Source organism: Mytilus trossulus, chromosome 3 (assembly GCF_036588685.1).
Source record: "Mytilus trossulus isolate FHL-02 chromosome 3, PNRI_Mtr1.1.1.hap1, whole genome shotgun sequence".
NCBI classification, from domain to species: domain Eukaryota; kingdom Metazoa; phylum Mollusca; class Bivalvia; order Mytilida; family Mytilidae; genus Mytilus; species Mytilus trossulus.
The window spans coordinates 52406580-52421760 of record NC_086375.1 but is presented as its reverse complement, the minus strand read 5'-3'; the positions used below and the strand labels follow the sequence as shown (position 1 = coordinate 52421760).

Sequence of the window (15181 nt, the reverse complement as noted above, 5' to 3'; positions counted from 1 at the left end):
ACAAGTTTATATTTCTATAAAAAAACAACCTACATACATATGATATGGATGCCAAATTCTGCCTTTAGAAATTTAATGTCGAAACTAAGTTGTTTTATCAGCTTGTATGATTGTACACAAGTAAATAATTTAAAAAAGACGATGTGATTTGATTGCCAATGAGACAACTATCCACAAAAGACCAAAATGACACAAATATTAACAACTATAGGTCACCGTACGGCCTTAACTCCTCATAGATACCAGGACTTAATTTTGTATATACGCCAGACGCTCGTTTCGTCTACCAAAGACTCACCAGTGACGTTCGAATCCAAAAAAGTTAAAAAGGTCAAATAAAGTACGACGTTGAAATAGTTTATTGGCAGTTGAATGTTTTATAACAGTTATTATTTCTTGGAATTTATGTAGTCTCTGATAATTCTGTGTAGAAAATAAACTACAAAAGTAGTATACTGTTTTTTTTTCAAAAGTCATGAATCGATTAAGAGAAAAAAGTCAAGGTAACAAACTAAAACCGAGGGAAACAAATCAATTATAAGAAGAAAACAACGGAACAACAGAAATACTTAAGTGCAACAAAAACAAAAACAAATGCAACATACATAGACTCGGAAAATGTGATAACAGCTGCCATTTTCCAAACTTGGTACAAGACATTTTAAGAAAATAATGATTAAAACAAAACAAAACCTCGCGCTTAATGACACACACGGAAATTTCATGTGCTGATAATGGCTTTAATCGTCTCCTCATGTGTTTTTTCTGACTATTTATTGAGTCCGAAATGGCAAAGCTGTTTAATAGAGATCTTTGCAAGTGACACATGAACACAGGATCTGTAGATTGATCAAATTGATTACATTTTTTTTACAAAATTTTTCAAATATTATATTCATTGATACTTCTTACTTTCTTTCCTTTTCAAATCAGGCAAAATTGAAAGCAACTGGATCAACCTTTTATTCTTTAACACACGTATATATAGCTACGGCACTGAATGTTTAATTATAAAACAAAATAAGGCAAATAAACTAATCATAGATACCAGGATTGACATTTCATATTTATGCCAGACGCGCGTTTCGTTTACAAAATACTCATCAGTGGCGCTCGAATCAAAAAATGTTAAAAAGGCCAAATAAAGTATTAAATTGTAGAACATTGAGGAGCAAAAATTCTTACAGTTTTACAAAATACAGCTAAGGTAATCTATTCCTAAGGTAGAAAAGCCTTCGTATTTGAAAAAGTTTTGCTTCAGTAAATTTATAATTATGAACATAAAATTGATAACGCAAGTCAACACAAAAGTACTGACTACTGGGCTGGTAATACCCTTGGGTAGTTTAAACTCCACCTGGCATCGACGCAGTGATTGTAAATAAACTAATCATATAAACCAGGATTGACATTTCATATTTATGCCAGACGCGCGTTTCGTTAATAAAAGACTCATCAGTGGCGCTCGAATCGAAAAGTGTAAGAAAAGGCAAATAAAGTACGAAATTGGAGAACATTGAGGAGCAAAAATTTCTAAAAGTTTTACCAAATACAGCTAAGGTAATCTATTCCTGAGTAGAAAAGCCTAAGTATTTCAAAAAGAAAAAGTTTTGTTAACAGTAAATTTATAATTATGAACATAAAAAAGATAACTCAAGTCAACACAGAAGTACTGACTACTTGTCTGGTGATACCCTTTGGGAATTATAACTCCACCAGCAGTTGCATCGAAACAGTGATAGTAAATAAACTAATCATAGATACCAGGATTGACATTTACGCCAGACGCGCGTTTCGTCTACAAAAGACTCATTAGTGACGCTCGAATCAAAAATGTTAAAAGACCAAATAAAAAACGATCGAAGTTGAAGAGTATTGAGGAGCAAACATTCAAACAGTTTTGCAAAAATACAGCTAAGGTAATCTATCCCTGAAGTAGAACATCCTAAGTATTTCAATAATAAAAAGTTTTGTTAACAGTCAATTAATATTTATGAACATATCAATGATAACCCAAGTCAACACAGAAGTGCTAACTACTGGGCTGGTGACAACCTCGGGGAATTAAAGCTCCACCAGCAGTGGCATCGATTTAGTGGTTGTAAATAAACTAATCACTGATACCAGAATGGACTTTTTATATTTACGCCAAACGCGCGTTTCGTCTACAAAAGACTCATCAGTGACGCTCGAATCGAATATTTTTAAAAAGGCAAAATAAAGTACGAAGTTGAAGAGCATTTAGGACCAAAAAATTCTAAAAAGACACATGTTATAATTGCGTTTTAGTACATCTTTTAAATGTTTTAGTGCTAAGGCCGAATCTCTAAACTACATTATCATTTCATTGAGTTGATAACTTAAAGATTCGAAGTCACAATATGTAGTCTTTCTATTGCTTACTTGGAACAGGCACATACACCCAGTATGTGGCGGGGTAATTTTTTTTAGCGTGATTTCAACCCTTCTCCTAATATTGGATAATAACAATACAAAATAAATCAATTGAAAAGGGCTTACACATCAGATTGATACAAATAGAAATACATACTAGTTTCTCAATTGTTTGTAAAACAATTGAAAGGTCTTTCCTATAAAAGTGATGTTTTCGTATTGTACGACTTTTCGTTTTAAATACGACAAGCATACCTTCTGAAACTTTTCACTTTTTTCACTTAATGACCTCATCCGCCTAAATTTTTGCAATCGGAAGTATTATATATGTAACACAGGGTAGATGAGCTTTCATTTGATATGCCACAACGACATGTTCTAGAAAGTTTGATTTTTGCACTAAATAACCCCATCCAACTAATTTTTGGAGATCAGGAATTTGATATTTCAAATATACACATCATGACCCTTCATTTGATATACAACAACCCGATCGTAAAAGAAAATTTATTTTTTGCTCTCAATGACCCCATCCAACCTATTTTTAAGGGACGTCAATTTGAAATGTTCGCGTACGCTTTATGTTCTTTCGTTTGATATGCGACAACCTTACCATCTGAGAGGTTTAAATATTTGCACTAAATGACCCTACCCTTCCACCTGGTATGAAAAAGAGGTTTAAAATTTTCATTTTTAAGTAGAGTTTATTGAGACCTTCAATTTGATATATCAGATGACCCCATTTCACAAAGTGCCAAAAATGATGCAATATCAACAACATGAATAGAAGTTATGAAACTTACAAGTCAATGCGAAACATGAACATTTCAAAATAATTTTTTGGTGTTTTTTTCCATAGAAAGTTTTTGGTATTTGGTAAACTATGTTAACCTCTCCAATTTCTTAAACATTTAAGTGGTAAGCTGTTGTTAATCCAGAAATACAAGCAGCCGCTCGCAAAATTTTAAACTGCGTTTTCTCTTAAGCGACATAGATATCTCAAATCTGTTAAATGGTAAATTGTCTTCAGTTAAAGGACAACATTATAGAAAAAGAATTGGGACAATTTCAAAGTTCACCAAGGTCACAAATAATCATCAAATATATGATGCAATACCAAAACTTGAGAACCGGAGTCGTAGAGACATGGGACTATCACCATTCAACTCAGGACCACTTGACCTTTCAGATATCACAAGGTCAAGGTCATACTATAATGTGAAGGTCAGGTGAAATTTCAACATGAACTGGCATTGACCTCAAATTGAAGGTCTTGAATTACTGATCATCTTTGCGGTATATAGTAGGTTGATATCTGTTACCTTTAAAAAGATATACACAAAATACTATACTTTTAAGAATCATCCCGTTGTAACCTTTTAACAGACGGTCGGACTTTGTTGGACTTGGTATTTAAAATGTAGAGCTTGTCGAGAGGAACATTTTATTCGCTGAATGTATGCACCAAAGTCTTATCGTTTTCCTAATATGTAAGCTTGAAATTGCAGCGTAATTTTGTTTCGTACTCTGTGACTTTTGACCTTAGGTGTGTATTGAAGGTCACATGCATTTAAGAGTATTTATTGGTGAAGGTCCCAAGTCTCTACAACATCCGGGTCTCGAAATACAATTTTTCTTAAGCTGTGTACATGTTTTTCAAGGGGAACAACTCCTTATAAGGGTTTATAACAAATTGATTGTATATGGTCATTAACATTGCATTCTGTTCCTGTACGTTGTGCCGTTTTCATATCGATTCTATCTCTAATCCTTTTTGAGAAAAATGAAAAGGGAAGAAATTGTTTCAAGAGGATATACCTCTCATAGGGGACGATGAAATATTATTCAGCTTCATATGGTAATACATCATGATGAGATGTACCTATCGTCCAAAAAAGGTCATGCTATCTTTTAAAACAACGAGAGGAGTGCATGTTGAAAAAAAACCAATAAAAGGAAGATAACTTCTAAAGGAGAAAATTAAATCCTACAAAAGTTCATCTGGTAACAGTTCATGATAAGGTCTATCGATGGTTCAAATTTGGTATTGATAACTCCAATAAAAGCGATAGGAGGGCGTGCCAAAAAAATGCTGGAAGTAAAATAAGGAGAAAAAACATTAGAAAAACAATAAGGTCTTTCCTTGAGTAGAGGAAAGACCTTCATGACAAAAACATTGATTGGACGTTACCAGGTACATGATCACCCCAACAATAAAACAGACACTAAGTACAGATATAAGAATACTCGAACTACTATGAATTGTTCTTTAACGAATACAGCGCTGTCAGATTATCTTCGACTTTGAAATGTTTGGTTGACAAATAGCGATGAAGTTACTTTTTGAGATATTTATTGACATTAATTATAAAAGCAATATGGCTAGTTTTTCTATGTGCTAGTAACTAGTATTCCTGAAAAGGAGGAGTAGTATCTGTCATTACCAGCATGAATGGTGTGGCTGCTCGAATCCATATTACGCACCAAAACAATATCGTCCTCTTCTAATGACAGAACAACAGTATGACCTCCCATGTCAAAGTTAATGGTTTGCATAGCAGCTACCTGTACACCATTTTTCTGTATTTCTGTTCTAACAGTGCTTCCAACTCCATGCGTTGTAGCCGAAAATATGTAAAGACCTCTAACAGGTGCTTTAAAAACTCCAGTGATCGGATTATATACGTTTCCTTGTTTTAAAATAGAAAAATGTTTTACTGCAGATTTTAAAATAGATGCATAATTATTTCAAATCCTTTCTATTATTAAACAGAAATATTGAATGCTTTGTAAATATGGGAAATTGCCAAAAATAAATGGATAGCATTATCTAATAATCAATTTGATATATAGATTTCTCGTGTGTGTGTGGTTTTTTTTATCACAGTTCTTCATTGGCCATACACGTGTTCTCATTTTCTATCCTTTTGATATTATTAAGTTATCAATTTTTAAATGTTTTTTAAGTGCAATACTTACTTTGTTTTAGAAAATATCAGTTGACGAAAGATGTTTATTTGGTTAAATTCCAACCCTCATACACATAATATTTTTAATTTGATAAATTTAAAAACTAATTATTTAATTATAGATCTGTTAAATGAGACACTATTGTAGATTTTAAAGAACCTTCTTTTTAATTTTGTTAACAGAAGAATGATGCGACATTGACATTCATCATTTTTGTTTTGTAATAATTTCTTCAATTTTCCCAGATGATAATCCTTGACACCAGGCACATTAACACATATATCCCTCCTGAAGTTTAATTCCTTTTTTAGGACAAATCGTCAAAACATTTGACATTCCCCTTTGAAAGAACGGTTGTCTTATTGTATTTGTTATCAGGTAACATGATATAATGTTCAGGTTTGTCTTTGTATGAAAGATGAATAAGAATTTGAATTTAACAATATTTTAAACGCATTACTTACATGATCTAAAAAATGCAGATGGCACTGACTAACCTCGTAATATTCGAGCGCACCGTCATCAGTGAACACATATGCGCACACAAGTTTTATTTTTTTGCACGCATAACGCATTGAACATCTTCCGAAGGATAGTTGACACTTAAAGTAATCAGTGAAATGTAATTTCGAAAGTAATAAACATCTTTGGAATGACAGTTGACACATAAGTTAATCAGTGAACCGTAATTTCTAAAGTTTAATAGCTGTCTTTTTTTCTTACTGTCAATGCATTTGTGCTGCTTAGTGACTGGCGTTGATCTAACTTTTATATTGTTTTATAAAGTTAACATGATTAGCTACCTTCCTTACTATTCTTAAGTTTGATAAAAAGTATTTTAAACTACTAATCAATCTACTGTTACTATCCTTATGCACATATATTAAGATTTCATCTATAGTTTTACCTTTATTTGTCAACACCTTATCGAATGGTATTGTCTGGTAGGATCCAAGAGAAAAGTCATGAGTTAGAACGGCAGTGAAGCCTACTGGTAATTCTGTGTTTCGTAATTCTGAAAAAATTTTAAACATCGTTCACCTGTGTACCTTTACATAGTATAGCGGATGGGATAAAGTAAGATGTAACTATGGCCTCTAAAGAGAGTATGCAGCTCACCTTGGTTTATGTACATATCAAACAATGAACACTCTCCAACTTCGTAGACTTGATGAGAAACATCTTTATTAAGTTGATCTCGTATTACTGATCTTTTAGTCTGTTTCATTTCTTTTTTTTATAGTTTTTTTCTCCAAACACAAAAGAGGGTAAAAACAATCAGCATTTAAAATGTAGCACAATACAAACATTTTTTCACTTCCAATATCCAACCCTTTAAAGTGATGTTACTTTCTTATGACTGCATATAAATTGATAAAAGAGGTATATGAAGATAGATAAAAGATTAATCTTTTACATAAATGCTATATTTTTGTTATACAATAATATGTAATCAATTATGCAATTAATGACAAAATCTTGGTCAGTTCACTTCAATGAATGTAGCTCTGACACCACTACACAAAATATTTTAACGATATCTTAATAACACAGACGGAGCTACAAAAGGGTATCTCAAATTATCGCTATCATATTCCATTCTCTCATTAATCTGTAATTAGTGTAAATATCCTTACCACATTAAAGTAGAGATTGTTTGATTAGGTGTAAAAGAAGGGGGACGAAAGATACCAAAGGGAGAGTCAAACTCATAAATCTAAAACAAACTGACAACGCCATGGCTAAAAATGAAAAAGACAAACAGAAAAACAATAGTACACATGACACAACATAGAAAACTAAAGAATAAACAACACGAACCCCACCAAAAACTAGGGGTGATCTAAGGTGCTCCGGAAGGGTAAGCAGATCCTGCTCCAGATGTGGCACCCGTCGTGTTGCTTATATGATTACAAATCCGGTAAATAGGCTAATTCGGTAGGTCACATTCATGGAAGGGAATGGGATTGTAGTTACGACGTAAGGAACATATCCGATATCATTTGTGAAACGAACAACCAATTCGTGATGGAGTCCGTAAAATTTACGAAGGGATGATTTCAACTTCACCATTTGGAACTCTTGGTTTAATAGCTTCCTTGTGAGCAGTAAGCCTCTATCAAGAAAATTATGATAGGAAATGCAAGCACGAGAATATCGTATCAATTATACCCCTTATGCAGGTGCTTCTGGAATGTTGCTACTTAGAAATGGAAAGTTCACAATTGGAAAGCTGAAATCATCTCTTTTGTCGTAAAGTTTTGTCTTCAACCGACCCTTATTGTCAATTTCTAGATGTAAGTCAAGATATGAAGCCGAATTAACTGTATCTGTAGTATCCTTTATCTCCAATTCGATGGGATAGATGTATTCCACATAGTCACCAAATTTTGAATTGTTTAGTGAAAGAACGTCATCTATATAGCGGAAAGTAGAGTTAAAGGATATTGCTAACTTCTTATCTTTCTTCCTAAGAAGTTCCTGCATGAAGTCAGCCTCATAATAATAAAGAAACAAGTCAGCAAGTAGAGGGGCACGGTTTGCTCCCATTGGGATGCCGACAATCTGTTGAAAAACACGTCCTCCAAACGTAACAAATATGTTGTCAATCAAGAAATCAAGCATCTTGATAATATCGGTTTCAGAGAATTTTTTGTTTGAATCAGAGTGATCCTTTACAAAGTAGGATTTATCCCTCCCTTAGACCAGATACTTGTTTCTACGTTGGCCATTCTTTTTTTTTAAGCAAAGTAATACCAACTCTTTTAATTTGTCTTTTAGTTTGGAATGTGGAATACTAGTGTAAAGAGTAGAAAAGTCAAATGTTTTAATACTGTTACAAGATGATAGAGAGTTAGATTGTATGTACTCTAAAAGATCTTTGGAATTTTTAAGTATCCACATCTGATTCACCCCACCTCTAGAATAGGCAGTTTCACAATAACTTTGAAGCCCGTCTTTGATTGCTGATAAAATAGATGTTAATAATTTAGAAAGGGGTTTTGTGGAGCACTTGGAAGACCTAGCAATATACCGTTGTTTGTAAGGACACTTATGTAGTTTAGGTATCCAATACAGTGATGGAAGATCCAGTTCTTCATCTTTGGTTGAAATACCAAAGGAACAAAGAACAGACCTGATTATCCAGGATTTCCTCTTTGGTAAGAGTCGTGAGGGTAAATGTCGAGTTTCCAAGTGAATTGTCTATACCTAATTCTTTTATCAAGCAATTAATGTAATGACTTTTAGAGACAAAAACGATGTTATTTGGGGCTTTGTCTGTGGGGACAATAACATATTTATCATGGAGATCGGATATGTGTTTAGCATGAATATTGACGTAGCATGGGCATTGATGGACCCATTCAGTTTCTTAATTCTGATTTGTATTAACGACCTCACTGCCTTAATCCATTCGGATAGAGTGTCTACGTCTTCCTTCTCGCGCTTAGCCCATTGCCTGGCATAATCCTCGACTGAATCCATCAAAATTTTAAAGTTGTATTTCCAATTGAGGGATTTAGGCTCACGATATTTCGGACCTTTCGATAACACATTTGGTAGAGAAGTGTTATTAACAATGTTAAGGTCACCGGTAATAACGTGGCCAACAGGATTATATGTGAATTGGGAACTAGCACAAGTGCAGTCTGGAGGTTTGTAAAATGTTATCTTTACATTGTATCTAAAATCTGGAACACCCTTTTGTAGATAACGGCTCGACGAACAACATATTATAAAAGCATCCCTATTGAGGTATCAATGACGAAGCTAATTTCATTTGAAAGTGGAAATTTCTTTTGTTTGTTATTAGACACATTTAAAATTATAAGTGATTACATAGTTGTTGTATAATACTAATATTGCATTGATCTGAAAGAGTTACATGTATCAATTAGCTATCCATGAATACCACTGTTATAAAATTTCAAGCATTATTAAGAAAGTTACAGCATTTTAAAACTATGGAGGTGGTGGTTTACAATCTTTGTATTGTGCTACCTTAAGGGACAACCACTCCTTTGTGTCAGTTAACTTACTATATCAACAAAGATTGACTTTTTAATAAAAGTTGCTTTGTGAACATTTTGTAGTTTTAAGGTAAAAATGAAAATGAATAATAAAAATTCTCATTTATGAGCAATTACTCCTATTTAAATTTGTCTAATAGTTTTGACGTATACGCACAATAGGTAGAGCTCATTATTCTGAACATATTTGCTTCTTACAGATTTTCTCTATCTTTAACGGTTTAAAAAAAAAAGACAAAACTTGCAAATTAACCTTTCTTTTTTTTTCAGCCATGGCGGCCATTTTGATTGATGGGCGGTGTAATTGGATACTAGATATCCTAAAGATAATACACCAGGACTAATTATCCACCTGTATCTACATCAGGATTTTTTTGTACCAAGTCATGAATATGACAGTTGTTTATTTGATCGTGTGATGTGTTTGAGCTTTTGATTTTGTCATTTTATAAGGGACTTTAGATTTTGAATTTCATCGAATTCATTTATTTTTGTGATTTTTTATTTTTTCGTAGACCAAGATTGGTTTTATTTTGCCAAGTAGTTTCAGAGTTAAAGGACGACAACGGACGACAACGACGACAGACACCAAATGTCGAGAATAACTCACTAGGCCTTTTTTTGGGCCGGTGAATCAAAAAAAGTAGAATGATGCTTTTTTGCAGATAAGAGGTTTATAACGCCAATCATTACATGTTTTATTGGTGTGTATTATTTAATACGGGGAAAACCCATTTGAGCCCGAAAATTTTAACAGAACACTATTTAAATTTCTAATATAGAAAAAAAACACCATTCATTTCTAAAATTGGCAGAATAAATTACAACTATCATACACAATCTAATTTTAAATAAGATTATTAGGAACAATTTATAGACTTTTCCCCCGTGTTATTAATTTAGTTATACTATTTATTTACGCATACCCCATTCATCATTTGATGATGACTAACGAAAAATGAAAAAAAAAAGTATTTTTTGGTATTATCAACGTAATCATCTTGACATCAAGTTGACTGCAATGTTTACCTGGTTTGAGTTGCATTCTCTTGTTAATGTTAGAAAGCATTTCTTGATTTATCTGACCACTTTTTTCTTGTTTGGTATGCTTCAAGGAAAGTGTTTGAGAATTTGTATCCGTTGATTTCATTTCAACAACCTCTCGCGCACAATTTGTGCTGAAGTCTGAAACTGTTTTTATTTGCGACTTAAATATTTCATTTTCATCCTTCAAAAGCTGATTTTGGACTTCCATATTTCCAAGTCGTCTTGTTATGACTTCAACACTAGATTTCAGTTCCTTTATATCGCCTGAAAAAACAACTTAAAATTAAAATGATTTCAATGGTGGCTTATAGAAAAATGAACACATTTACTGTTTGTGATTTGTTTAAATAAAGGGCGTCAAATGTTTGTTCCCTTGTCACGATCTTACGGTGTTTATTTATCTCAACTTGTACGATTTGCTCGTGTATTTAACAATGTTTTATATTTTAACGAGAGAAATTTATGTATTACTGAAAAATTATTACACCAGGGTTTTCGATATCACAAACTAGTCAAACCATTTACTAAATTTTATCAACGGTATAAGGACATCATTCGTAAATATAGCTCAACATGCAGACTTCTAATACGTTTAGGTATTTCACATCCAATTGTTTATGGAAATATTCTTTATAAAGCACAAAAATGTCAGTATTCACCGCAGAAACTAACAAAACCTTTAAAAAACTTATTAAGAAGGGATATAGTTACGATACTGTTGTCAGGTCAATTAAAATTGCATATTTTGGAGTTAATATTGATTCACTTATAGGGTCTTTGCATCGGAACTAAACACATTTATTCAAAAACCAGTTGTTGGCATGACACGGGTTATGTTCTTCTCATATATGTTATGATGGTATGATACTGAACCCCTAACGGGACGGATTGTGCCTGATATTCATATGATAAAATCATAATCTTTCAATCAGTTTAATTGAAGTCTGGAGCTGGCATGTCATGGATCAGTTAACTGCTAGATTTCGGTTGTTATTTATGTATAATTGGCATTTTGTTTATTTTTTTTGGTTAGATCTTCTGACATCAGACTCGGACTTCTCTTGAATTGAAATTTAAATGTACGTATTGTTATGCGTTTACTTTTCTACATTGGCTAGAGGTATAGAGGGAGGGTTGAGATCTCATAAACATGTTTAACCCCGCCGCATTTTTGCGCCTGTCCCAAGTCAGGAGCCTCTGGGGTTGAAGTCATAAAACTTTGCTCAGTGCACGGAGCACAAAAATCATGCTTGAAACATGAAATCCAGCATTTTGATTGGTTGATTTTCGAGTACGAGTACAAAAAACTGACTCAAAAGTTTTATGACCGCAAGGCCTGGTCTTTGTTAGTCTTTTATTATTTTAATTTTAGTTTCTTGTGTACAATTTGGAAATTAGTATGCCGTTCATTATCACTGAACTAGTATACATTTGATTAGGGGCCAGCTGAAGGACGCCTCCGGGTGCGGGAATTTCTCGTTACATTGAAGACCTGTTGTTGACCTTCTGCTGTTGTTTTTTTCTATGGTCGGGTTGTTGTCTCTTTGATACATTCCCCATTTCCATTCTCAATTTTATTTAGTTAAAAATCCGTTGTTCGCAATACGCATGAATCTGTCATTGAAATAAACTATTATCTGAATGTACATGTTATATACGTGCTCAATATCCTTACTTTTTTGTTGTTTGTTTATGGTATATACATGCATTGGTTTAAGAATTGAATAAACATTATTTTTCATCAATCACTCGATTCATATGACTTTGAATAATTAAGAATTAAAAATTACTGCCGAAATTGGCTAATAGGAATTTACATTGAATGCATCAAAAACTAACAGCAATAACTGTCCTTTTTTAGATTTACAGATTTATTTAAATGGAAAAATGAACACATATTTATGACAAAAGAAACTATCTTTTTATCTCTTATTTACAATTGTTAATTGTATTTTTAAAAACTATTTTCCTTTTGCAGCATCTTACGATGTCTATATACAAAATAATTTGCTATGCCCGTGTGTGACGTTTTGGATATCAAAACAATAATTGGTTTGGGATTGGCTGCACAACTTATTCTTTACGGTTATGTTGTTTATCGAGCCAATAATTTAACTGATCTGTTGAATTTAGTTATAAGGTGATAAATTCAACCTTGTGATAGATAGTTTAACTGTTGTTTATTTCAGTATAAATATTGAAGTTGTTATAAAACAAATTACCTCTGCAAAATATTATTGTTATACACATATGTTCATTCACCGTCCAACAATCCGTACTTATATTTTGGCATTGCACAGTGTCATGTTTTTTCTTTGACTGTTAATAGTGTCTTTGACTAATTCCGTTTTTTGTTTGATGTGCACTGGTTGATGCTGTAGTATGATATACATTATTCGGTTATTAGTTTTTATTGGCTCTGAACTGTTTATAAATTCATTATAGATACTCGAAGATCGTATTGATCGAAGTATGAACACAGGCCCTTTATACGACAGTATCAATAGCGAACACGGACCTCTTATAACACCCACACACATAAACGAGTTGACATGATAAAAAAAACATACCCAACAATAAGTCGCGGTCAGATATTTCAGGATCCGTTGTTACCATCTCTATATTTACAAAAAAGAGGCAAATGCAAAACAAAACTGGCTGACACATGTCCTCTATCATGAACGGGTTATTTCGACCACTTATATCCTTTAGATAAGGCCAATCTTTCTACATAATACGAACTGTCTGATAACCGTGGCATACATTTTTAAAACTATCGACACACTTTAATAAAATAATGGAATTTGTTTAGGCAAAATCACATTGCACAGTGTCATATTTTCTTCTGTGACTGTTAAAAGTGTATTTGACTAATTCCGTTGGATGTTTGATGTGCACCGGTTGATGTAGTATAAGATACATTATTCGGTTATTAGTTTTTATTGGATCTGAACTGTCTATAAGTTAATTATAGATACTCGAAGATCGTATTGATCGAAGTATGAATTTCGTCTGTTCATTTAAAAACTTTGACTTTTGTACTTAATGCCGTTTATATTGCAGCACATCATAAAAAAAGAACATTACAATATTCCGGCCGACGTCATTTAAGGGCTTGCGTGAAAAAGCTGAAGCTGTTATAAAGGGCTGTTATAGGTTCCTGTCTAACCGTTATACAATTCAAGTGTTACAAATTCAGTCCACCATTTTATAGTAGTTAATTCAGATATTGAACAGTGCTCCTAACTTAGTTATTGTACATTATAGTGTCATAAAACTTTTGGATTTTCTAGAAGCAAGATCGTTTTGGTAAAACCTTTGACATAATCTTTCAATCAGTTAAGTAGAGGTCTTGAGCTGGCATGTCAGTAATTGCTTGTAGTAGTCCTTTGATTATTAATGTACCATTGTCATTTGTGTTTCTTCTGTAACTTTGGAGAGAGGTATAGAGTTAAGATTTCACAAAACATGTTTATCCTCTGCCGCAATTTGGCTCCTTCCCAAGCTAGAAGCCCCCAGTCTTTGTCAGTGTAGTATGTGTTTTAGTTTTAGTTCATTTATATGTACCGGAGTTTAGTGTCACAGCCATTTTAACTGAACTATTACACAGTTTTGTCTAGGTGACATCTAATGCCCGATTCGGGTAGCAGGATTTTCCCGTTGTGTTGAAGACCCATTGGTGGTCATGCGCTATTTCTCCTTTTGGTCGGGTTGTTGTCCTTTTGAAACATCTTGAGTTCTATTCTCAACTTTTTGTGTAATGTGTAATTAATGAAGGTGATTTCAAACTGCTGCGTTTAGGTAAAATACATTTCCTAGAATAAAAAAGAGGGTCGAAAAAACCAGGGGGATAGTCAAAATCATAGATTGAAAATAAACTGACAACGCAAAGGCTAAACATTAAAAGACAAACAGACAAATATTAGAACAGAAGACAAATATAAAAAAAAATAAAGACTAAACAACACAAACCCCACCAAAAAAACTGGTAATAAAATATGATAATTTTCCCTGCTGGTGTTTTTAAAAACGAAAAGATGCAAAGTAACTGCTAATCCTCCTATTAAAATCAACTGAATATTTTAATAAAGGAATTCCGAATAATCATTGATTGAATAAGTTAATAATCCATTTAATAATATGAGGCAGGCATTACCTGTGAATGGGGACAAAGTCTGTATTTTTTTTAAATTCAAACATGTTGATAAAAGAAACGGAAATACCGTAACGTTTCCGATATTGGTTCTGTTGTTAGGGATTTAGTTGTGACGTTATTTCAGTTACGACGTCATACTCAATGTAAACAAAAACACGCTGTTATCCAGGTAACGTTTTTTTTCATTTCAAACAATTATTCAAAATGATTGGGTGTTGAATTCCTTCCTATATTTGTTGATATGTTGATAAATAAACATTTCATTCAAAGTCTCATACAAACAAGACCGAAAACGGAAGAAGATCGGACACGGAATTAGATCTGAAAAAAAGTTAACGATTTTGAGGTCATTAGTAGAATGAAAAAATCGGGCAATTTTCCCTTTTTTAAAAATTTTTTTTGATTGATTTTTCTTACGTAATTTGGGACTTCGTCCCCATATATAAATTAAAGCATTTTGTTAATACCAATTAATATAAATGGGTGTTTTAAGTCATATGAAACAAGTGACTATTGAAAAATAGTTTTATTCCAGTTATTGAACCAATGCATGCACATATCTTAAACTAAGTCTTCCGTGCAC

The 15181-nt window shown here is 32.9% G+C and overlaps 1 protein-coding gene across 1 annotated transcript; it reads right to left on the bottom strand.

Moving 5' to 3' along the window:
- Positions 1-4785: 4785 nt before the first annotated feature.
- LOC134710877 (collagen alpha-1(X) chain-like) lies at positions 4786-13058 on the bottom strand. The gene is made up of 4 exons (XM_063571287.1): positions 13013-13058; positions 10425-10706; positions 6272-6379; positions 4786-5084 (listed from the first exon to the last, which is right to left on the bottom strand). The coding sequence occupies exons 1-4, from the start codon at positions 13056-13058 to the stop codon at positions 4786-4788; spliced, it is 735 nt and encodes a 244-aa protein (XP_063427357.1).
- Positions 13059-15181: the final 2123 nt, after the last annotated feature.

Coding starts and splice junctions, on each gene's coding strand:
- LOC134710877 (XM_063571287.1), bottom strand. CDS start 13,058: ATGGTAACAACGGATCCTGAAATATCTGACCGCGACTTATTGTTGG. Junction 6,380..10,424: donor GAGAATGCAACTCAAACCAG/GTAAACATTGCA, acceptor AAATTTTTTCAG/AATTACGAAACACAGAATTA. Junction 5,085..6,271: donor TAAGGTGTTGACAAATAAAG/GTAAAACTATAG, acceptor TTTTAAAACAAG/GAAACGTATATAATCCGATC.